General features: G+C 38.6%; 1 protein-coding gene across 2 annotated transcripts in view; it reads left to right on the forward strand.

Moving 5' to 3' along the window:
- Positions 1–25941, forward strand: part of COL21A1 (collagen type XXI alpha 1 chain) — a 90120-nt gene that overhangs the window by 42841 nt on the left and 21338 nt on the right. For both annotated transcript variants that reach the window (XM_075707886.1, XM_075707887.1), the window contains 2 exons: positions 19557–19601; positions 19962–20015. In XM_075707886.1, coding sequence (XP_075564001.1) covers positions 19557–19601; positions 19962–20015 — 99 coding nt within the window. The remainder of the gene's footprint in view (positions 1–19556; positions 19602–19961; positions 20016–25941) is intronic.

The following is a 25941-nucleotide window of genomic DNA, read 5'->3' on the forward strand; positions in this document are numbered from 1 at the left end:
TTTTCCCTCAATAGTACTATTTGGAACTTAAGTTAGCCAGGCCATCCCAATCCTACCCCCTCTGTGTAAGAATAATATTTGACAGTATGGACAGAATAATTTAGTAATCAAACTCATTTTACTGATGACAAAAATAGGCTATACTGTCACTTGAGTAATTTAATGGTTAGTCATCTATCTCTTTTGATAAATACGTTTTTTTGAGGGGCCAACTGTCTAAAGGATAGAATAAATCAAGATTTATTTGAGCTTAATTTCAGCCTGGCTGTCCTTTTAACATAGGTAGAGTTTTGTCAGAACTTGATTTCAGTGCAAGCTGTGTTAGCCGCCTTCTTGTGTTTTCAATCATGCAGATGCGAGCTCTGAAGTGAGTGCTTGTGGGTGAAGCTGGCAGGACATTTGTAGCACTCTTCTAGGCCTAGCATATGCTGTCCTGCCACAAGTAATATGTCTGAACATTTGCAACTGCTCATGTTTACTCTCCAGTAATCATATTTTTCAGAAATACAGCTGCAAACACTTAAAATGGTAGAGTTTGCCCTTAATATTTAGGTCACATCACAAGACCTCAGATGTGGCCTCATTTTTGCCAGCAATAGCAGCATAACGTAGCTTTCGGCTTCTGACCTGAGTCCCACTGTTACACCTATACTCCCGGTTTGTCTGTTCATCTCTTATAACTGCATCAGGAATGCCAGATCTAAATCAATACATTCTCTGAAAAATGTGTTTTATGCTAGGCTATGGTAGCAGAATTCTTTTTGAAATGTGTTCAAGATACACTAAGGATATAGAAATCTCCAGCAGAAGTTGCTGTATTTTTCTTCATAAAGCAGAAATCTTTAAAATACAACGTAGAGACTGGTATAGCCAGGTTGCCTGTATATTTGGAAAGCAAACCTAAAGTTAATGTAATTCTACTGCATCTATAGCATGCTGAGATTAACAGAAACAGGAACCAAGGAAAGAAAATTCCTGGCTTAGTTATATGGTAGTATGCAGAAGAAAATTTTTTTTTGGTGTTTATTTCTTGTGTGTGCCACGTAATACTCCCTCCTCTCCCTTGTTACACAGTTTTCCAGATCTCTTCCCTGCGAACAAATTGGCTTTAGTGGAATCCTTAGAGTGCAACACCTAGAGGGAAGATGGCTTGTTAAATAGTTTTGTGTTCAGTGTTGCCTCTCTTGCCTTTCTTTGCATAGGGAACTATAAAAAACCAGACACAAACCACAGAACTACTAGCAACTGTGTTATCTGTATACTGATGGTGTTCCTTAGAGATCTTGTTCTCAGAAGAAATGCCTGGCAGCCAATCATAATAATATAGAAAATAATGATATTTACTTATTAAAATGTAAATGTAGCTGATTCTAATGATCCTTCTTCTCCAGTGCAGCTTTACAGATACTATATCACTGTCATTGCATAAACTGACATATATAAACGAGCAAATATTTTGAGAATGGAGGAAATTCTAAAAAATTGTAATTTGCCTGTATTAACCTGCTGCAACAAAATTTTCTTTCACTGTGCACCCTTGTATGCCTCCAGCCATGTGTAAATGCTCATGAGAATCACTGAGGAGAGAAATAGTAACACCGCATTCTATAAGCGGCTGGCAGAAGTGTCGCAATCGCTAGCCCTTGTTCTCATGGGGGACTTCAACTTGCCAGACATCTGCTGGAAATACCACACAGCAGAGAGGCAGCAGTCTTGGAAGTTCCTAGAGCATGTCGGGGATAACTTTCTAATGCAGCTGGTAAGCGAGCCTACCAGGGGAGGTGCCCCGCTTGACCTGCTGTTTACCAACAGAGAAGGGCTTGTGGGAAATGTCGAGGTCGGAGGCCGTCTCGGGCTTAGCGACCACGACATGATAAAGTTCTCAATTTTGGGTGATGCTAAGCGGAGGGGCACCAAAACTATTACCATGGACTTCCGGAGGGCAGACTTTGCCCTCTTCAGGACCCTGGTTGGGAAAGTCCCTTGGGAGGCGGTCCTGAAGGGCAAAGGGGTCCAGGAAGGCTGGGCCCTCTTCAAGAAGGAAGTCTTAAGGGCGCAGGAGCGGGCTGTCCCCGTGTGTCGTAAGACCAACCGGAGGGGAAATCGACCGGCCTGGCTGAATAGCGAGCTTTTGCGGGGACTCAGGGAAAAAAGGAGAGTCTACCGCCTTTGGCAGAAGGGGCGGGCAGCTCAGGAGGAGTACAGGGATCTTGTTAGGTCCTGCAGGGAGGAAATTAGAAAGGCAAAAGCCCAGCTAGAACTCAATCTGGCCAGTGCTGTAAAAGACAATAAAAAATGCTTTTATAAGTACATCAGCAATAAAAGGAGAGCCAAGGAGGATCTCCATTCTTTGCTGGATGTGGGGGGGAACATTGTCACCGAGGACAAGGAAAAGGCTGAAGTACTTAACGCCTTCTTTGCCTCTGTGTTCAACAGCCAGACCGGTCATCCCCAGGGTACTCAGGCCCTTGAGCAAGAGGATAGGGATAGGGACCAGAATGGAGCCCTCATAGTCCAGGAGGAAGCAGTTAATGACCTGCTATGCCACCTGGACGCTCACAAGTCTATGGGGCCGGATGGGATCCACCCAAGAGTACTGAGGGAGCTGGCGGAGGAGCTTGCCAAGCCACTTTCCATCATCTATCAACAGTCCTGGTTAACAGGGGAGGTCCCTGATGACTGGAGGCTTGCCAATGTGACGCCCATCTACAAGAAGGGCCGGAAGGAGGACCCGGGGAACTACAGGCCTGTCAGCCTGACCTCGGTGCCGGGGAAGATTATGGAGAGGTTCATCTTGAGCGAACTCCACAGGCAAGTACAGGTCAACCAGGGGATCAGGCCCAGCCAGCATGGGTTCACAAAAGGCAGGTCCTGCTTGACCAACCTGATCTCCTTCTATGACCTGGTGACCCGCCTGGTAGATGATGGAAAGGCTGTGGATGTCATCTACCTCGACTTTAGCAAAGCTTTTGACACCGTCTCGCATAATATCCTCCTCGGGAAGCTGGCAGCTCACGGCTTAGACAGGCATACTCTTCGCTGGGTAAAGAACTGGTTGGGTGGCCGAGCCCAGAGAGTAGTGATAAATGGTGTTAAGTCCAGTTGGCGGCCGGTCACGAGCGGTGTTCCCCAGGGCTCTGTTTTAGGGCCAGTCTTGTTCAATATCTTTATCAATGATCTGGATGAGGGGATCGAGTGCACCCTCAGTAAGTTTGCAGACGACACCAAATTGGGTGGGAGTGTCGATCTGCTCGAGGGTAGGATGGCCCTGCAGAGGGACCTGGACAGACTGGATCGATGGGCTGTGGCCAACTGTATGAGGTTCAACAAGGCCAAGTGCCGGGTCCTGCACTTCGGGCACAACAACCCCATGCAACGCTACAGGCTTGGGGAGGAGTGGCTGGAAAGCTGCCTGGCCGAAAAGGACCTGGGGGTGTTAGTAGATAGCCGGCTGAACATGAGCCAGCAGTGTGCCCAGGTGGCCAAGAAGGCCAACAGCATCCTGGCTTGTATCAGGAATGCTGTGGCCAGCAGGAGCAGGGAGGTGATTGTGCCCCTGTACTCGGCACTGGTGAGGCCGCACCTGGAATACTGTGTCCAGTTTTGGGCCCCTCACTACAAGAAAGACATTGAGGTGCTGGAGCGTGTTCAGAGGCGGGCAACGAAGCTGGTGAAGGGTCTGGAGAACAAGTCTTATGAGGAGCGGCTGAGGGAACTGGGGTTGTTTAGCCTGGAGAAGAGGAGGCTGAGGGGAGACCTTATCGCTCTCTACAACTACCTGAAAGGAGGTTGTAGTGAGGTGGGTGTTGGTCTCTTCTCCCAAGTAGCTAGCGATAGGACAAGAGGAAATGGGCTTAAGCTGCGCCAGGGGAGGTTTAGACTGGAAATTAGGAAAAATTTCTTTACGGAAAGGGTGGTCAGGCATTGGAACAGGCTGCCCAGAGAGGTGGTGGAGTCACCATCCCTGGAGGCGTTTAAAAAACGGGTAGATGTGGCACTTCGGGATATGGTTTAGTCTGGTCTACCCTTGATTAGTCTAGAGTGGGCTTGGTAGTGTAGGTTAATGGTTGGACTGGATGATCTTAAAGGTCTTTTCCAACCTAGATGATTCTATGATTCTATGATTCTATGACCACCACCGCTATATTGGAGTGAAAAATGTGAAATGAATGAATGGTGTGTAAAGAGGAACATCTTTTAGAAGATTATCTAATATAGTTAGATGAGATGTGCAAATTTAAGGTGTTCAAGTCCCCCTTCAAGTCTACAACAGAACCAGAAAGTAATTTTAACATGATTCCTGTGCATTTAACTTGGTTAAGTTAGGTAGAACATAGGAGTGAGTGGGAAAGTAGCCAGTTACCTGTGGAATAGGATGGGACTGTGAATAATGGAAAACGTGTTAATTGTTTCAAGCTATTCATGGAAGGAAATTTAAAATTCACAGTCAAAACCTTTGCAGTGGAGTGTAAGAGCTATGCCAGTCTGTTTAGGAGGAAAGCTACTATTCAACTTCAATAAAATAGCTCAAATTTTGTGCTTTTAGTGGTCATATTTAGCGACTGTATTGGCAGAGTTGTTTCTTAGTACAACCATATTTGAGAATGCAGCATCATGTATGAATATTTTGTCAGTCCTATCGTCCTATTTCACAAATAGAAGGAGCAGCACAGTTTGTTAGTGTTGACTGAAACAGATGATGACCACTGGCTGAGATAAGTGGAAGTGAAATACACCACATGTATGCACAAATGTGTTTTTCAGTGATCACAATGATACGCTTTGCTTGATGCACTTTTATGTTGATATTAATGTTGGTTTGTACCATTTTTAGTTAATAAGATGACGTTTACTCAACATTTATATTTTATATCTGCATTTATGTACTGAGTTATGAAATACTTGTCGGAATCAAACCTAAAAACTCTATAGCATATCTATGCAATAGGCCTCGTGAAAAATCTTTCTTTCTGCAAGTGTTACTTAGTTTACTTTTTAATACACCTAGTCTGATTATTTTTGTATTTCTATTTTTAGTCTCTCAGTAGATTAAAGCATAAAAATCCTGTTGCATTTCCAGTGCTCAAAAGATCATGTGTTGCGTGGATTTTACTTGTGAAAATATTTCACAGAGTACTAAATACTTATTCAAGTTCTATATTGCCTTAAAGTGGGCACTGCTATAAAATAGCACTCTCTTTATAAGTAATATATTTAGAAGAAATTATTTCCTGTCAGTCTTGAAGAGAAAGTGATTAGGAGACTCAGCAAACTGGTTGGTGTGAGTATCAAAATTCTTAGCTTCAAATCTAATATTCATGCTTTTCCACTAGTCTGAGATACCTCGATAGTAGCAGCTGAACTCTGAATACTGATGGCCTGCTTTTCAAGGGTGTCAGCATTACAGTCATAAGGGAAGTAAGGGCTAGTATTTGCTCTGCAAATGATGTCTTGTGGGTCTCAAAAGAATACCTTATTTCTTTGTTGAAAAATCTAACTTTGACTTGTAAGTACATTTATGTATAAAGTGAAATTGTTAGTACCTTCTACATAAATGGCTGATGCAGTAAAACTTTGGTAGGCATATGCCATACATCATTATTTCTTTACAAGTAGGTTTGGTTAGTTGAATTAGGTTTTTAGTGATTGTTTCTTTATTTCTTCTTCTAATTTCTGAATTGTTGGATTAGGGCAGAGTCTTGCTGATGACTTTCTGATTGCTGGAGCTACTATAACAGATGTTAGTCTTATTCCCACTTGAGGAAGGGGGAGATGACAGCTTTGACAGCACAATGCTTTCAATAACCATTCTTTAATTACACGGTACTTGCTGTAAGCTCAGCCACATTTTTTAGACTGAATGCAGGTTTTCCTGTCAATTATAACTTTTAGGTCCACTTTAGGTGTATGTATTTTTAACAACCTAGGTTATCTTCTTCATTCTGACTGACGAGTTATTAACTAAATTCATTCCATACTACATTTTCAGCAGAGTTAATTGCTATTAAGAAGATAAATATGAGAATGGTGCTGTAAAGAAACAGGTAATTAAAGACTTCTGGAACTTCAGGCAGACTAGTCTGATCTACTCTATTATTCCCAGTTGACAAAAATGATATAAGACATGACAGCATAGTTGCTGCTCCAAAGCGTATTGAAGTCAATGGAAAGATTCCCATTGAAGTCAGTCTGGACTGGGGCCACAATAAATGCTGTAATAAACTTGGACCCACTGACCTAATGCAACTTGGAAAATAATGCCTGCTTTTCTAAGTTGTAAAACTAACAGTTCTGTCCCATCTAATTCTCATTTTCTGTCTGTTCCTCATGATTTCTAATTTTTAAATTTCTGTCTTCACACACTATGCAATTACATTAATAATATTAATTTTCTGTAATTATATAGTATCTTTTTTTATTTTGTCTACAGAGACTTAGGAAAGCGTTATTTTTGGATTTTTTCAGTTAGTACCGTTTCAAATTTGATAACTTTGGAAAATCAAGTGGAGGGAAGGTGGCATACCTTGCTGCTGTTTCTTTAAGACTATTTTATGGATGCAATGTTAACAGAGGCAATTTCTTAAAAGGTGTAAGGAAATACAAAAGGAGCTGTAGTTGTAAGCCTATTATGGACATGAATGGCGTGTGCTATCAATAGTTATAAACAGTACTCAGAGTAGTCTGTTTTATGCTTGTATGCTGCAGTGACCTTTTTATGGCTACGCTGGCACTTTTCTTACTAATTCGTGTGCTGATAGAAGTTATATACCAGCATTCCTCCTCCATTGCAGCTGGTTTGCAAACATAGTGATAGAAATACCTCTGAGCAATATGTTGTACCGATTTAAAATTTCCCTACTGACTTGCTGAGCTGTATTACAATAAACTGCTTGTCATTTAAAATGCCTCTTAATAATTTGTTAATCTTGTATAAATTAAGCAATCTGTTAAAACAGTGTGATTCTGAAAGAATTGTCCTGCAGCAAACACTTGAAGGTGCAGCTTTGTTAAAGAGTGCAGTAACAATCTTCTAAGCACAAAATTAGTGGTAATGCTTATTTATTTGTATTCCATGAGCGATTCCAACGAACTAGTCCTGTTTCTACACAAAACCACAAACTCTTCTGAAGAATGTCATTTCTTCAATGCAATAAAATAATTTTGAGTATTTATTGGAAATTTTCATGTAGAGACTTTAAACTTGATGTTACACTTATTAGTCATCTGTACTAGAAAGTAAGCTTTAATTCTCAGATGAAGTGGTTTGGCATAGGCTCATACTGTCTGTAGAGTAAGAGCTTTGACACACATTGTTCCACCTGTAGTTTATCCCACTGAGGGAACAATCATACTCACTTCCTACTGCAGCCTTCAGCCTTCAGCTGTCCTGTTCTCAGCTTGGCTAAGATGGAATCTGGAGATCCAGTATGAAACTAAGAGTGAATCAACTTGGCAGTATGGATGTATACAGTACACATCAGATACCCACTCTCATGGTAGTATTACTCAAAAATACATAGAAAGGTTTGTCCATTTAAATGCTTGTGCATTTAGGAGACTGGAGAGCTTCACATCAGTTGCAGAGACTGCAATATGCACATGCTTACAAACATCATTACCTTTTTTCTAAGTACCAGAAACTAGATCATCTTAGTATTAATATTGCAGTGAGCCTTTCTGTAGAGATGGTTTATCAGTATTTGAACATTGTAGCTATATAGTTTGACCTTTAATATATCTTTAAGTGGGAAAAAGTCAGTTTACTGTAACTGATTATCATTCAAAAGCATTTCCAATTAGTTGGTTTATGTTATTTTGAGCAAATTATGTACAGATATATTTCAAGTATATTAGCTAACACACTACTGCTTGGACTGAAAAAAAGAGACTCTAAAAAATTACCGGACTTGATCAAATGGAGATTTTTGAGGAGCTGAATGCAGAAATGGTGTGCGCGTGCGTGCGTGTGTGTGAAAGAATCTGGTTTGGCTCTGTCTGAGTAGCTGATTTGAGTTAGAAAGTTTGGAAGTTCTTTAATCATTCTTTATTTTCCCGGTAAGTTTACTAAATTATGTGTTTGCTTAAGTGTTTAATGCAATTTGATCTGATCTAATACTTTCCAGGCATAATGGGTTAATTCACCTGAGAAGAGAGTAACCACTAAAGATCTTGAAAGCTATATAGTAAAAAATAGCTATAGTACAGTTATATTTTATATATAGTATATAAAATAGGTGTGCCTTAAGTCATTAACATTCAATTCCTTTGATGTGTGGTATTTAAAAAAGGACTCATTTGCATTCTTTTGGATCCACATTATGTCAGTAATACTACTTAGGGCATTCCTGAACTTGTATGCTAATTTCATACATCCAAGAAAGGCTTTTCTGAAGTAGGAGATGCTTGAAGAGAGTATTTGCACTGGTATATGTTGTGTACTGGGCTGACATCTGCCATTTTAGTGCCAGGAAAATCGGTGCTTATACTTCCAGTAAACAATGTTTCACATGGGCTGATTAATCTTGAAACAGCAACATCCATCCGTTATTCTTGCTGTACAATTTCCTTCTTAACTGCCACAGTTTTCAAGGAACACTTCAAGACACTGCCAAATCCTTCAGTAATATAGATAACACACCGGAAATTACATCTTTAACAAAATGGATTTTGCATATTCCTCAACAGAAACATTATGCCTAGGATCAGAAAAATAAATGTATGCATAGTGAAATCCTTACGAATTTGAATGAACTTCTGACAGCCAAAGTACCCGCTAGTCCCTATTGTGTGGCAGTATCATCACATGATTTTGGCCTGTTTTAGTCATATATGCATCACCTTTTAAACAAAATATGGTATGACAAAGTATTTGAAATCATTGACGTAACATTTTTGCAGTTTATTGGGAAGAAAAGGCAAAAACTGAAAAACAGTTATTTTGTAAAGGAGAAAATATTTGACCACCAGTGGAGTAAGCATCCCATGCAAGATATTTTTCTCTTTGTATTTAAATATTTTTCAGCAATGCCAGCTATATTATTTGTGTATTTGTCTATGCTAATTTTCTGCTCTCACACCTATTACAGAGGTAGGATATGAGATACCTCAGTTTTTAGTATCTATACTAACAGAATTAAAAATATTTTTAGTAACGATAAATGGTGATTTAGGCACTAGATTTTATGGAAAAATACAAGGCATAGAATATATTAATTTAGTTTACCAGATTATAAATGAGTGTCATTTTTGTATTGCTTTCATCTGTAATTCACAGCAATTGTGTTCAAGATTATTGCTCAGCAGCTGTGTTCAATCATACAGAAAGTGTCATGTATATTAGACTATGTTATACTGTGAAATGCATGAATATGTAATTAATATGTGCATGTCCTAAGTGGCAAGTCACTAAACACTGTGCTTGCTGTGGTCTTTCATTTTGTGAGGTCTCAGAAGCAAGCTACGGAAAATCAAGATGGATCTGGATTTTTTGGCATTGTTTTAACATAGGCTGCAAAATGGAAATGTTTTGAATCTTTAAATATGTGTCAGACAATAAGGTTTTAGCTCTAAGATTATTATTTATGGTGAGTAAAAACAGAGTGTGTGTAGGGTTTTTTTGCTATATATGTAAGTGCAAAATTCAGACCGAGCTTTTTAAATTGTACATTGGTAATTCCATGTAGTCACAGGCAATCCCATAGGAGCTAATGCTTCACAATGCAATTTCTGTTTGTGTGTGCAATTTCGTATTTCATTTTTAGACACACACATTATCAATTGTCACTGGTTTGTATCATTGCATTTTGACATAACAGTAATGTAAAGTGTGATTTGAATCTTAGTAGCATGACTTAAGGACAGATTCCTAGGTATATTCAGTGTTGCTCCATAGAGCACAGGGATGTGGTGTTTCAGGTTTCTAGGGAAAGCGCCCTCTTCTTGGTATGAATTGCATCTCTGTTAATGTTCATGCTAGAGAATAATCAAAAGAAGAGATGTCTGAATGCCTTTAACACATCTCCTAAATATTTCTATCTTCCTAGGAGTTAGCATTTTGATTTACAGCTTAGGTAAATATCTGCTGGAGTGTCCAGTGACTCTGGAGACCAAAGAGAAACTTTCCTCAGCTGATTGCTATACTTAGAAACCAAACATACGCAGTAGGCTAGGAGTGAAGAGGACACTCAGTTAGAATATAACAGCCATAAATATTGGTTATTTCAGTTGATTTCATTTACACATTGCTGTTCTATTCACTGTTTCTCAACATTTTTATGGTGTGTTACTTAACCACAAGTAGAAGGAGGATTACCAGAAGGGTGTTTGACTTTCCTTCTTCTGATCCAACTTCAATACAGTAGTAACAGGGTAGCTAGTTTTCTTGCTAGTCATCTTTCTTCTCCAACACATGGGACAAGCCAGAGAAAAGATTTGCTGTACCTATGTCCTTGGAAGCTCTGAATTACAGCCTCCTTGAGAACTGTGGTGATATGAAGCAATCTAGCTGTAACTCCTTCAGGGCTCTAAGTGCTGCATCTGGGCATCTAATCTACAGTCCATACTCTGATAATTACCCAGAACGGTTTTCATTTTACCTTATGTAGTCAGATAGACATATTCAGTCCATCTCTGTGTTATGGTTCTTCTCTGATAGGAAACTAATATCTGCATAGGATTAGTCATCCCATCATGAAATGCTTTGTCTCGAATAGAAGGGGATCATTTTTTTCTTAAGTTGCCTGTTCCTTTTAACTGGCTTAGACAGTTTAGATTTTTAGATTAGTTAAAGGTAGTTGAATTGAACCCTTCCAGAAAAAGTGGAAGAGAAAAACAAGCAAACAACTTAAAGCAGGGCTTCTTTGTTATTTTTCTGTTCAAGTGGTAGCTGGGCTGTCAAAGTAACTAGTTTCTTGTTATGCTTCTTCCATGTGTCCGTCATGATCAATAGCATTGCATTATTCTTGTGCAGTATGCTCGGTTTAGGGTCATGCCAGTTGTTCAAGATAGGTTGTCACATACTTTGTAGCGCAGAAATAGGAAAAGGTATAGTGAAGGTAAATAAGGGAGACCTGCAGTATTTGTGAGCCTTACAAATCCTTTCATCAGAGAAACCATCTTAGTATTGCTATATATATACATTGAGTATATACACTCAATATTCTTGCTATAAAGAAGGTGATAAAGATAGTTTTGTAACTGAGATTACTTGGTTCACCTCTATTCAGGAAGCAATGAAGACAGTCCCTGTCCACAAAGAGCTTTAAGCCTGAAATTGAGAAGTTGATACTCAAGTCTCAGCACTCAAGTAGATACAGTGCTAGCAAATTTAGGGAAATTTGGTGCAGTTAGTGTATTCATTTTTGTAATCTTTGCGTATTAAAATTACAGTGAATTGAAGCTACAGAAAGTCTTGTCTGAATACAGGCTGGCTTCCCATCCATAATGAAACAAAAAACTAAACAGTCTTTAATCAGGGTGAATTTAAATCCATTTGTAGGGTTTAATTAATATTTCTGCTAAGATTAGAATATCATGATGGTATAAGACCTTTCCTTCCCAAACTGAAAAAAAAAAACATGATAAAAATACATAATTTTTTATTTATACCACATGTTGTTGTATTGGAAGTCTTCATTATTATGTATGTTATGACCAGCGTTTGTTTCTTTTCAGATAGATAATTTTAAAATATTGTATATTTGTGCTTAGACATTGCTCTAAAAAGATTAAATATCACAAATCAAATAGTACTCTGGGCTAGTGAACCACAAGGAACGCAGTGCTTATGGGATCCTGTTCTTAGGTCAAGCTTAAAAAAACTGACTTCAGGATTTTGACACATTTTACTTATATTGGACCAATATGGAATAAATCACTACAGGACTAGTAAAATCAAGGTTATTAGATCCACTAAGACCAAGAATAAAGAAATATACTACAGAAATACTAAACCATTTAAGAAACAGCATTTGACTGTTACTGTGCAAGTTAGTTTTTCCTTTAGTAATTAGTTTTAGTAATTAAATTTCGTCTTAGTGATTGCTACGTGAGTCAAGATGTAATTTTCTTTCTTTGTGCTCTGGAAAGGTTTGATCCCATTCTCTGCACCAATTTTTCTCAGTTATTTCTTAAACACAGATAAGAACTGGCAAGCAAACTTGGAGGAAGGGAATTATCACAGAACTTTTTCTCTGACAATGGATAGGAATATGTAGAAAATGATTTTTTTTTCGCCTGTTATTTACTGCCAGATTCTGTCTGTCAGAGCTTTTGGGACTTCCTTGGCCAAAAATGCATGCTGGCCCATCCTACTTAATAGCCAGCAATGGACCAATTTTCTAGTAATTTTGCAGTCCTTTTTGGAACACAATTTTACTGTTTTCATTTGCTACATCCTGTGACAAGTTTCACAGTATGCACCATATGGAAAAAATGCATGATTTAAACCTACTCAATGCTAATTTAGCTGAGTGGCTCCTTACTACAGGAAGGGGGGATGGCTGAAAATTGCATTCTTCCGCATCAGTGTGACCTGTGTGAACAGAAATGCGATTCTTGTAGTGTCAGATGGTCGGGCGTGTTGGGTGCAAGGAGCAGAGCAGCACTCAGGGCCCTTCAAGGAGGCTCTGCTGTGCTCAGCCTGCCCTCTCTTATGTGTGCAAGGTGCTCAAATTGTGTGACCCATCATAAGCTTTTCTCCATAATTTAAGTTGCGGAGAAATTTTAAACCATTTTGAAGGCATGTAACTGCTTGAGTATCAGTGTGTTCACGTGTAAGTGTCAAACATGGGTCAGTTTGTCAGCTGTTAGAAGTCAGTGTAAACTTTTTAGACAGAGTGGATGTTGGTTTGCACAGCCTGTAAGGCTGGTGCCTGGCATGGCAGGCAGAGGGAGGGCATCGCGGTGTCACCTGCAGGGCTGGGGGCTCAGGTTTTGTCTGGCCGCCTTCGGATCCACAAAGATTCAACAAGTCTGATACTCATATTGTTTTGAAGGGTATTTACAAGAAAGAGTGACACCCGTTTCAGCCTGTGACAGGATATACACGGTTTTAATTTTCTATTAGTATTTCCAGCTTTCAAATTACAGTTTTCCAAGGTCTGTGTTGTTGGCAATGCAACAGGGGTCACTGTGTTCCACATTTAACGTATGTGTGTTTTATTTTTAATAATTGATTTGCCAAAAAAAGTGTTTGCAAACTCTGGTCTTGTAACTGCAAAGATCTTGGTAATGCTTTTTCCTTTCCTGCATTTAATTTAAAGCTGCTATGCTAGTCCAGTGGATGCTCATTATATCTGTGGGAATGCATCTTTTTATTTAGCCTGTTTTTCTTTGTCATCAGTTCCAACTACTCACTAGTAGCAGATGCAGCTTCATTGAATTTCTTTTATGTGTGTTTTGCTACTTTCCCCAGTACAAAGTTTTATCCATTTTCCAAATTGGGTTTGTGTCTTTCATTCTATTAGGATTATCAAGGATTTGCTGTAATCTTTTAAAAAGTATCTTGACTGTTGTACTTTTATCCAAATTGTGGCTTGACTTGTACTTTTTTACATACCTCCAGTAAATCTCTCATGTATCATCAAGTGTGCTTTTTCAAATAAGGATTGGTAATACATGAACAGTCACATCTTTCAGGTGTTTAAAGAGATCATGGGAACATCTGGGTAGATAGATATCTTTTGTGAATCTTTTTCTATTGCTGTAATTTGTGTAATGTCCTTTATTGTTTTCCCAGAATCAGAATTGCAGATTTTTCAGAGTGGAAAGAGCCATTAGATTGAAACATAGTTCAGAGAACACATATACACTAGAAAAAACATCTTTTTATTAGTAGTCGTGACTTTTAGCTGCTTTGAACCTGATCCTTCCGCTGACCCTGATTAACAGTTACCCTGTTGAAGAAAGAGTAGGGTCCAAATTAGCACCATTCTGGCAATCTTCTTAAAAAGCCTGTGGACTTTTTAAGACTGAAACTCTGATTACAGTTTCACAATGCCTTGCTGGGAGTCGTTTGTGAGGCTTGTGTCACTGCCTGAATTACGAATGATCATTACGGATACAGTTTGAATTTTTGTTGTGTAAATGGGCAACAGCCTAGAATGTGACCATCTTTTAACAAAAGTTTCTAAACATTACTCAATAGATCAACTTTTTAAAATTAATATAATTTAAACAAGGTAGAGTCACAGCAAAATAGCCTCACTGACCATCCGCATAAAAAAATAAAATACGAAAGCAGATACTATCTTAAGCCATAAAATAAACCATAATATTTACCAATATTCAACAATAGTACTAGAGAAGCTGGTAGATTTTTTTCCCTCCAAATAATGACCTCTGAAACAAAGGGTCTACGCTTACCTTACGTTTTACTAAGTTTTCATTTTTTTCAGAAGGTGTCACTGTTTAAACATGAAGTATTGTCTTATAACTTTTAAAATCGTGGTAATTTTTAATAGAGAAAATTGATATTATTTTAGGTATTTTTGTCTTGATGCTGAAAGAAGAATGGATAGTTTGAAAAACTGTTCTATAGTGATTTGTCCTAGACAGTATTTATGAAATGGTTGACACATTACAAAATAAGTCCAGATGTACTGTATTCAGTGAGGATCCTGTTTAAAGCAATATGTTGAAAGAGTAAAGTTTTGTATACCTGCCCTAAGAAAATAAGATAATAATAAGAGAATTATACTAATGTTCTCTCCATCTTCTTGGGGAATTGCTGCAAAACAGTTTGCTCATAACAGAGAAGCTTTTGGAAGTATTCTATAATTTTGCATCTTCCAGAGATAGAATTTTATGATAATGGATATGTTATCTGTAGTCTAAAAACTCCTACTTTCCATACTAGGGCTATCAACCAGTACTGAAGATTGAAGTCCTACCAGGCACTGAAGAGATGTGGAACATTAAAGACAGTAGCAGAAAAAAAAGACTAGAATAGGCTAATAAATATTCATTTTAGGAGTAAAACAGGTTTTGTTTTGTTCTGGAAAAAGGTTTTATGTATGGTTTCTTTGGCTGTTCGCAAGCATAAAGTTAAGCATGGGGAAGATACAAATAATCCGTAATATTCGCTAGAAAAAGTGGGAAAAATATTTTGAGAAATGTAGCTAGTGGCTTAAGTAAAAATGCTTACACCTAGTTGATCTGTATATAAGGCCTTAGGCAATTTACTTAATGGATTTTTTGTGGAGCTGCATGGAAAAAAATCCAGCTGTTTAATATCATCCAAAACAAAAATAGACAGTTCATGATTAATGAAAGCTACAAGAAAGATTTTCCAGGGATTGTGAAACCATGTTCCTTTTACAGTTAAATCCATTGTATCTGCCAGGTATTATCAAAGAATGGAAGATTTATTTAAATTGCTAAAACTGGGATAAAATAGAATATTTATACAGAATTGTGTAAGTGTCATCATAGAAGCTAATCATCACAATAGAAACAAATTCATGCTTTTCGGTGTTCTGAAGTCCCAGCTCTGGGGGCTGCAGCTGAGGAAGACTGCATCAGGGGATTTAGTTGCGTGCCCAGGTGAGCTTCATCCTGTGATGAAGCTGTGAGACTCATGGCTAAGCATTGCTATTTCTTGCAAGTAAAGTATACCCATGGCTCTTTTTACTTTTGGATATCCTAGTTTACACTTGTCCTAGCCACTGTGAAGACTTGGTCAGAAGCTTTTACTATCTGAGCCTATAGAGACCTACCACACTCTACAAACAAACAAAGAAAAGAAAAAAAAAAAAGGAGATAATTTTTGCTCCAGAGAATGAGACATGAGGGTGCGGGGGGTTTCGTCGCCTAAGCATTGGCACCGAGAGCCATTTGACGTGTATGAGGGCAACTACACTTCTGGCATGTACGACACAGTTCTTAGAGCGGACTGACATCTTTTTCAAAGGGTAGACCAGCTATCCCACAGCACCTTCAGTGACACCAGAGATGATTTCAGTTACCTACATGGCATTCAAGCGTCACCTTAGGTCCTGGGGGTACCCTGCAAAGCCTCCCCGGGTCTGTAACAAGAGCTTAGAAAGCTGACAGGCTTCTAGGTACACATAGGTAACGCAGAATGTAAGGTAAATGATTAAACAGGCAAGGGAGGCTGAATAAAGGGTAAAGACAGCAGTGTCTTGATAAATAAAAAATCTTGGTTAGCTGCCAGACTGATACATGATCACATTAGTTTTTAGGCACAAACTCAGCAGTGTGTGATGAAACTGCAGTTCAGAATCTTTAGAATAGACACGTTTTTAAACCAAGGAATTAAGTTTACTAGGCTATCTTGCTGGCTTTGAATTTCATGTGATTATAGCACTTGCTGATTAAGGATAAAATAATGAATACTTTTACTGAATACTATTACAGGCTTTTATGGGGTAAGGGAAAACTTCCCATTTAAGGGAAGATTCCAGAGAAAGGAGGAAGGCATTTGAATGAAATGAAGGTAATTGAGAAAGTCAGATTGATGATGCTGAAAGAACTAAGGCAGTGGTAAGGCTTGCAATAAACTTCATTTTTACTATGAAGAAACACTGAATAAACCTTACATGAAATTTGATGTAGAAGAAGAAGGGGAACAAATTAACTGAATCAGAAGTGTAAGATTGTAAGATGGTCCTTACAATTCATGTAAGGACAGAAATCACTAAAACACAGTAGATGCTTTGATTTTTAACTATTCTGGCTAAAAATGTAACGCTGTGTTTTATCGGTATTATAATTGCATATATGATAAATACAAACCATTTAAAGTAAGTTTTCTGGAAAGACAAAAGAAAATTGAGAATTACAACCCCTTTTTCTTATTTCATATGAACAAAATGCTGCTTGATAGCTTTGCAAAGGACATCCCCAACGGCAATTTTTCTCCATAGGCCGGTGAATCATGAATTATTCCATAGCATTGATTCTGTTAATCCCAGTGGGTGGCAGTTTTCCCATTTGTAGTAGTTCCAAACATTGTGTTTCCCTTAGTGGCAGAAAAATCGCATGATGAATCTGTTTCATATTAAGTTTTGATTAAACACAGGCATTTGTGATAATTTCAGTTACAATATACTCTTCACAAAAATTACATTTTTATGTTACAAATGGAATAAAACTAGTTGCTTTGCCTCATGCTTTAAAGTAAGAATACATTTTTTTTATAATTAGAGTAAGGTTTCTTTGATAGTTTAGTTAGTGTTATGTCACCCTATTAAACATAACTTCCTATTAGAAGTGCCTTATTACTCGTGGTGGACAAAAAAATGCTGAGATTCTGAGGATTTGTACTGCATGTGAAATTTCTGTTTAGGAATGAGACACATTTCCAGAGCTTGGTTTGGCTTTTGACCTATAAGTTAGGGAAGAAACTCAGGATATCTAAACTACTTTTTAACCCTGTCTTCTGGGAAAGTGCAAATAATTGTAATTGGCATAACCAGAGATTTTCTGTGTTAAAGGAAGTAATAGATTAGGAATTGATAATGAGGAGGAAACCAAATTTAATTTTTTAGGCATCCTGGAGCTGATCCTACAGAAATTAGTCTTTGTAATTACTGAACCATGGAAGCTATACAAAAAAATAACTCTCATGGGAAAAACTCATTCTTTATGACCAAATTAGCCACTTTGTTCTCCTTTTGTGCCAGCTGACATGTGGAGAATAACTGAAAACCTCCACCACACGTACTCTGGGAATCACTCGCATTAGCATAAGTGATAGATTCATTCTTAGCTGAGTGAATGTCAGTGAGCCATAAGAGAATTTTAATGGTCTGGACCAGCTCCCACTGAAATAAGAGCCTAAGTTCTGTGTACTTCAGTAGTGCAGTCAATCAGGAAAAAAAAAGGGGCGGGGGGTGGGGGGGGGGGGAGGAAGTATGACTTAGTTTTACAATTGTTCTTTGAGTTTAATCCTTCTTTGCTACTGATATAAAGTTAAATATCTTGTATCAGCCATTTTTTTTAGCCAAGAAAGTTCAATGCAGCTTAGCAGGACATTGTGTTTCTTCTTTAGGTGTGCTTGTATAATTGTAAATCATTCGCTGTGTTGGATAAGTATGTGGAACCATCTTCTCTCAGCCCTGCAAATAACATAGAAGTGTAACCATGGAAAGCTTTGGTACATCCTTTCAGTACGAGGAGGTTGCTGCCTAGGGGGAGGTTTTTTCAGCATATATGAGATTGTTTTATATTACAGTTTAGTTTTATTTTTTACAGCTACAGAAATTAGCTGTTAAATAACTTTAATGAGAACTCATGGACGGGTCTGGAAGTTCCTAAATGTGGTGATATATAAGCCCTATCTATTTGTGCAAAAGGTCTAAGATGGTTTTGGACAAAAGTTTCAAAAGAAGACTTATGTTACACAATGTGAATAGAAGCCTTAGAATGAGGTGTTGTTTTTCAGTTCTTTTTATTATATTCTTTGATCTCTTCTTTTAGTGATAGGTACATTGGAATTTTGATGACCTGTAAAATGCTCAGGATGTCATAGTTAACTCATTGACCAATGAACTGTTTCTGCTTGATGGGGTCATTATTAACTAGAAGCTGGGTGTAAACTGCAAAACAATGGAGCTATCTTTTCCAAGCCAGCGTTGCACAGATGTAATCCATATGGAAACAATCAGGTTATTCCTGGTTGTTACATTAATTTTAATTTTTTTTTTCCCACAGAATGCATTTGTTTTGGTGATGTCTAGAACAGTCCTCTTGTTTTCACTGCAGCATATTAATTTCAATATTAGATTAAAATGTAAAGTCTGTAAGCAAAATTCTTGCTGCAGATTAATGATGGTACAAGTGAGAACAGTGTCTGTCCAATAAATTTGAATAGTTTAAAAAAAAAAATCTATTTTTTGAAAAAATAGATTAACTGAATGTAGACTACAGTCTTACGCATATATGGAGTCTTGTTTTAAAACTGAATTATATTAAATTAAATGATCATGATAAGGAAATTGTGAGATATACTGTAGAGCTAAATAAGCAATGATGCTAAGGAAATGACAGAGATTATCAAGTATTTATGGAGGTGGAAGCTAGCATACATCAAATATAAATATAGCTATCTCTTGGGTTCTGTTACAATCACTGTATTTTAGATAGGAAAATAGGATTTGTCATGCTCAGGGTCCTATTGACCAGGACTTTTGCTGGAAGAAGATATGCTCTATCTTATGTGGGAAATCCTATGGATAATGAAAAGTAATTTCTTTCCCTGTGTCAGTCAGGGTTTTCAGTACAGCACTGCAGCCCTTGGTGGGTAACTGGGAGCAGCTGAGCCTGCCCAGCGGCAGACATGGACTCTTGGCAGGAAAGCACTGGGGAGCAACTGAACATTAGTGTATTGTCTCCCCAGATGAAATAGTTTGCATGTTTCCAGCTGAAGCTCTTTTCTCCTGTGTGTTTTTTTAATTTTCAATTTCCTGCCCTTATTTTGAACCCCAATCATATGGCAAATGTTAAATTTATGAGGACATGGAGTGGGGCAAGGGGGGGTTATTTTCTGGAGAAACTATTCCATATATTTAAAAGGTTTTCTTCTTCCCCCTCAGGGAATTCCTGGAATCCCTGGAAATCAAGGAGCAAAAGGACAAAAGGTATTATTAATAGTTCAAAACACAGTTAAAACCTGTGCATATATATACCTGTTCCAAAGTAAGGGTTCAGTCTGTGCTGAGAGGAGAGTTTTCATAGTGGGGATTTAGGACGTCAAATCATGCCGCAAATGAATGGAGACATACTGCAAATTCTTTGTGGCGTGTTTGAAAATCTCTCATTAGGTTTTATTTCTACTATCCCAGAAGGAATGAATAATTTAAAAGTACCGAAGTTAATGTCATAATACTTTGAGAAATAATCCTAACTAAATAAATCTTCATAACTAAAGAATATTTAACAACTTTGTTAAGTATACATACATTAATCACAGAACTCTTCTCTTTATGTAAAAAATATAGGGTGAAATTGGACCACCGGGTCAGCCAGGAGCAAAAGGGTCACCAGGGGATACTGTAAGTTTGCAAAATGGTTGTTATTGTTATGAACAAGTAATTCTGATGCTGTCGTTCTCTAATTGTAATAAACAAACAAGAAATGGCAAATATAGTAGCAACCTAACATTTTCAGGTTAGCAAATATAGTCAGACTAAGTCTAATCTCTGTATTGCCCCCAAAATATTATATACCGACTTCTTCTTTTTAAAATTGATTTCCTGACTGCACATTTGATAAACAAATCCAGCAAACACATTAGTCTGAACTTACTGTCTGAATTAATTTGAATTAACTTTAAAAGTACTCAGATCAACTTATTATGAAAGTTAAGACCAACTTAAGTATTGTCATAGTGTACAATGGATTTTTGAAGACAAATTTCAGGATGCTTTTGTGATAGTGCTCTTTTGACAAAGACTGGGAGGCTAGCTGAGCTCACTGAATTCCCAAAATGCTTAAAGAGAGATTTCAGTTTTGGAATGTAGGAAATGGAAAATAATTAATTCTTCTTGGACAGTCCAGCTTACCACATCTTTGTTACTGTCTGAGTAGGATGATTTCTGTGTTCTTTATAATCCTTTAGAAATCACAGTAGTAAAATAATTGTTCAGAAAGTTGGTGCAAGTATATATAGACTTTAAAAAAATGGAAATTTTAAAGGCAAAAGGGAAAGCTGCTTAAAACTGGTTAGAGATCTTTCATTAACTAGTAGGAACTTCATCATATGGTTGAACATATGCTGCCTTAAAAAATAATTATCCTTTCTATTGAAAAGTTCAACAATGTTTACATGGTTCCATTATTAATCATCCTTACTGTTAACATGTCTTTTTGTAGTTTTCGTTTTGTGTTTGAAATATTTTGTCGTCTTTGCTGACTAAAATGCTTCTGACTTTTCTGAGAGGTACATGGCTTAGCATCATAAATAAGCTGCTTACTGTGACTTTTTCTTTAAAGAACCTATATTTGACCTCAAGCAGATCATATAGACTATTACTGCTAGAATGAAGTAAATACTGTAAAGAATCAAGTACAGAATTAAGACTCATGCTGTTATCTCTATGGACAATAGGGCACTAGATGACTAAAATGTTTTAACCTTCTAAGAAATTTGCTGTTTATTCCTAATATATATAGCCATATGGTAGTATAAGAGTTTTTATGCAGTTGTATTGAGGTTGCAGAATTAGTAACACTTGTCAGGGAAAAAGATTAGATAACACTTGACTGGCATATGCAAATGTTTTTTTCTTGCCTTGTTGCCTCATCTTGAGATTCACTATATATTGTGCATGTAATGGGCTTGCCCATGCCCAGACCAAATAGAGGATACAAATTCAGTTTCACAGGAAGCCAAGAAAGCAGTTCAGTGAAAATATTTGATTGGAAATTTTCAGCATTTCTGTGGTGTTACTACTGGGATAAATATGATTACATGGCAAACTGTAAGGTACTGCTTAATTTCTTTAACTTGGAAAAGGCATTTGCAGATAAATAATCACCGAGTCCAACTCTGCCTGTGATTTTGATTTTGATGACAATAGTGATCAGTTTTCTAATATCTGAACTGAGAGGTACCAGATTCTTATAAATGCTTTGATAGCATTGCTTGGATAAATAAGACACTAACATATAAGCACTTTTTACAAAAATTGATCTCAGAGCAGTAATTCTCTTGCTAATTAATTCTGTCTGAAATGGAAGGAAAGGAAATAGTAAATGAAATTATCTGGACATTGCTGAAGTATTTGAGTAGCAGGAAGAAGGAAATGCTCTGGATAGAGCTTCAGAAAAAACATTAGAAATAAGCAGATGGCATTCATGAAGTGGAAGAAGAGGCTTGAGAAGCTTAGGAAGTGATATCTGCATTGTAGGTACAAAGGGCACTGACCATTTTATTCCTAAATAAGGAAGCTATGCCTAGAAGTTGCAATATTCCTTCTATCAGCAGCAAAAGACAAGGCTATGGCAAATGTAAGTTTTTAGCCCAGCGAAATCTTTGAAGTGTGGAAATTGTGGATGAAAGCTGTGAACTGTTCTCTCTGCTGCTCTTGCTGTTACATTAAGCCTCTTGATATTTTGGCAACAGGTGAGAGAACATTGTTACAGATTCTTGGATTTTGGTGATTGTTAACAGATTGTATTGTTCAGTTTCATAATTTCTTTGTCTCTCAATTTATCTACCCCATCTCTTTTCAAGGCCTTTCCCTATGAAAATGCTTTATCAGTAGTGAACTTCCTCTTGACATCCAGCTGTCAGGCTGGATTTCATCCATTCGAAAAGACCAAGGGGTTTCAGATGCCACTTTATAGTGTTAAAAACAGAAGAAAGGCAGAGAGCTCATTTTGAACTTAAAGAAATCCATGCTTATATCTACAAGGTCAAATACAGGATAGTCAGTGGCTCTCTATAAAGGGTTTGATGTTCATTTCTTAGTCATCAGGATGCCTACTGTCACACTGCTAAGGCCATCTTACTGTCAGTATCTACCTTTCATTGCAGGACAGGAATAATCTTTTCAGAGACCTTTCTTTTCTGCTGTTGGTGACTCCAGTGGTGTTTACCCGTGTGGTTGTGGTAGCTTGTGCCTCATTTTGGTGGGTGACAGGAACCTTGAAGAAAGAGGATGCCAAGGATCTTAGCGTGGACCTTTTGATTCTCTGACTTTCATGCTGAATCTCTCTAAAATCCTAGTTAAGGTTACTGTGGTGGGTTGACCCTGGCTGGATGCCACGTGCCCACCAAAGCTGTTCTATCACTCCCTTTCTCAGCTGGACAGGGGAGAGAAAATATAACAAAGAGCTCGTGGGTCGAGGTAAGGACAGGGAGATCACTTACCAATTACTGTCACGGGCAAAACAGACTCGACTTGGGGAAAATCAGTTTAATTTATTACCAATCAAAACTGAGTAGGGTAATGAGAAATAAAAACTAAATCTTAAAACGCCTTCCCCCCACCACTCCCTTCTTCCTGGGCTCACCTTCACTCCTGATTTTCTCTACCTCCTCCCCCCAAGCAGTGCAGGGGGACGGGGAAAGGGGGTTGCTATCAGCTCCTCACACATCGTCTCTGCTGCTCCTTCCTCCTCGGGGGAGGACTCCTCACAGTCTTTCCCTGCTCCAGCGTGGGGTCCCTCCTATGGGAGACAGTCCTCCACGAAATTCTCCAATGTGGGTCCTTCCCCTGGGCTACAGTTCTTCACAAACTGCTCCAATGTGGGTCCCTTCCACGGGGCGTAGTCCTTCAGGAGCAGACTGCTCCAGTGTGGGTCCCCCACGGGGTCACAAGTGCTGCCAGCAAACCTGCTCCAGCGTGGGCTCCTCTCTCTGCACAGGTCCACAGGTCCTACCAGGAGCCTGCTCCAGCGTGGGCTTCCCATGGGGTCACAGCCTCATTGGGCACATCCACCTGCTCCGGCGTGGGGTCCTCCCCAGGCTGCAGGTGGATATCTGCTCCACCGTGGACCTCCCTGGGCTGCAGGGGCACAGCTGCCTCACCATGGTCTTCACCAGGGGCTGCAGGGGAATCTCTGCTCTAGTGCCTGGAGCACCTCCTACCCTCCTTGGTGTCACTGACCTGGGTGTCTGCAGGGTTGTTTCTCTCACATATTCTCACTCTGCACTCCAGCTGCAGGGTTTTCTTTCCTTTGTTTTTTTTCCCCTCCTTAAATATGTTATCCCAGAGGCGCTACTGCCATTGCTGATTGGCTTGGTCTTGGCCAGCAGTGGGTCCGTCTTGGAGGTGGTTGGCATTGGCTCTGTCGGACACAGGGGAAGCTTCTAGCAGCTTCTCACAGAAGGTACCCCTGTAGTCCTCCTGCTACCAAAACCTTGCCACACAAACCCAATACAGTTACCATCTTCTAGAGTACATAAGGGCAGACCTGATACCAAAATTATTTGAGGCTTACATCCCGCTGCATCATTCCCCATTCTGAAGGGAATCCTTGTTTGGGAGGTTCGCAACACATATGTATGGACCATCTTGGTATATGCAGTCTTGCGTAACTGTGTGTTGCTGCATGCCAAATTAACCATCTGAGTATGAAGGTAAGTACTAGCCTAAGGGTCCTTTATATACTAGCGCTGGAATATTCCTCGGGTATGGCACTTCTCTGTCCAGATTGTTACTGGTACATGTTTCCCTCCTAAGACAGAAAGGGTACCCAAAACCAGGAGTCTTTTTTTCTCCAGAGGAGAAGAAAATACACATTGATGTATTGGAATTCAGAGCTTTAGGACGAGTTTGTTTATAGGGAGCCCAGGTTAAGGGCTCACTATAAGCAAATAGTGACTGAAAACTTGATAGTTTCCATCCCCAAGCAAAGTGATGAAAGGGTTTTTCTTCTCTTCTGGGAAGATATTGCAATTGTTTTGTCAGATATCTGAGTCACATGTGAGTTTTGAACATGATGTTGGACATTCTCATTCATTTTAGAATATTGAGTCAGGAGTGGGAAATTTACGCTTGATGTCGTTTTAATGAATGGGCTTTTCCAAAATTTTGTCTCCTTCACTTTCAACTGGAAATATAGTCTGCTTTCCTTTAGAGTTCTACAGTTTTGGAGTTGAAGTCACAGAGAGAGAGAGAGAATGCTTTATGCCTTTTCCATGGCTGTCTAAGAATCACCAAAAGACAGTCAGATGCGGTTTTACCAGATGTTGCCTACATCTGGCCAGCTAAGACAGTTTTGGTTTGTGGATTTTCTGAGCTTGGTGATAAGGAGTCCCATGCTCTTCTCATACCCAGCAGACCTGACAATAAAGGATTTAGAGAAGACTGTATGCTTCAGTTGCAACACATATGCTGGATGGTTCTTTATTTCTAGAAAGAGCCTGTTCTCCAACTACTCCTGGTAATGAGAGCAGTACATACCTACCTGGCTAAACAGAGCATGTACTTGGCCTAAGGCTTATCTGAGTTCTCTCTGTCCTTGCTATTTTTTATTATATCTTAGTGTTGAAGTTTTGATTATGTGCATCAGTTCAGTTAAAGTCCTTTCAGTATCTGTAACACCTACAGCCTCTCCCTGAAAGCATGGGGTTTTTTTCCCTCCAAATTTCTTGGGATTTTGTCATTTTATATAGGATTATTTCATTGATTATTTGGTGAGAGGGTCTTCGATTTAATAGAATGTTGTGTCCATTGTGGGAAGACTTCTTGTTTTTTACTGGCCATTTGTTCTCTGTTTTTCTGTGAAGGTTGCCTTTTCTCTCCAGTCAGAAGGTGGATGAACTTCAGATGCTTAAGACTTTATAGTATTCTAGCTTTATTTTTCAGAAAGAATGTATTTTCAGACTCCTCCCAAGTTTCTATTTTATCTTGCGTCTGAATTGCACTTAAATCAGGTGCTAAACTTCATTTGTAATCTGTCAGGTTGTTCAGACCTCCAAAGGGACGAATCATCACACACCCTGTAAATCAAGTCTTGCTGTGTGTCTGTCCAGTAATGTATGTCTATCCTTTCACAAGTACACCTTACCGTTTTTTGAGGTGGTCTTTTGGTTTTGATTGTGCATTTGTCAGAATGGTGCTGAGATCATTGATTCCACAAAGGACTCTTAAGTCTTGTAGGGTGCTCTGATTGTTCTGAGTATTGCTTAGTCATGTGGAATCCAAATGGATATGTGGACTATTGCTTGAAGAAGCTGAGGAAGTTATTAAACTGTAAATAGACGTCTCAAAATTTTACAGTCCACAGATCTCATCTTCTTTCCTATTTATTTCCTTTATTTTTCACTTTATTGGTTTTCATCAAAGAAAATTCAGAAGAACTAAGGGTGTGGTTTGTGCCTTCTCCTATATCTCTGTAGGTAATCACAGACAAAGGAGAAAGCCCTGAACTTGCTCTCTGAATAATGCTAGGTTTAAAAGAACTTGACTCTGGTTTATAGACAATAAAGATTATATACAGGTATATGGATGTCTATAAAATGTATTG

Source organism: Pelecanus crispus, chromosome 3 (genome assembly GCF_030463565.1).
Source record: "Pelecanus crispus isolate bPelCri1 chromosome 3, bPelCri1.pri, whole genome shotgun sequence".
Taxonomy (NCBI): Eukaryota; Metazoa; Chordata; class Aves; order Pelecaniformes; family Pelecanidae; genus Pelecanus; species Pelecanus crispus.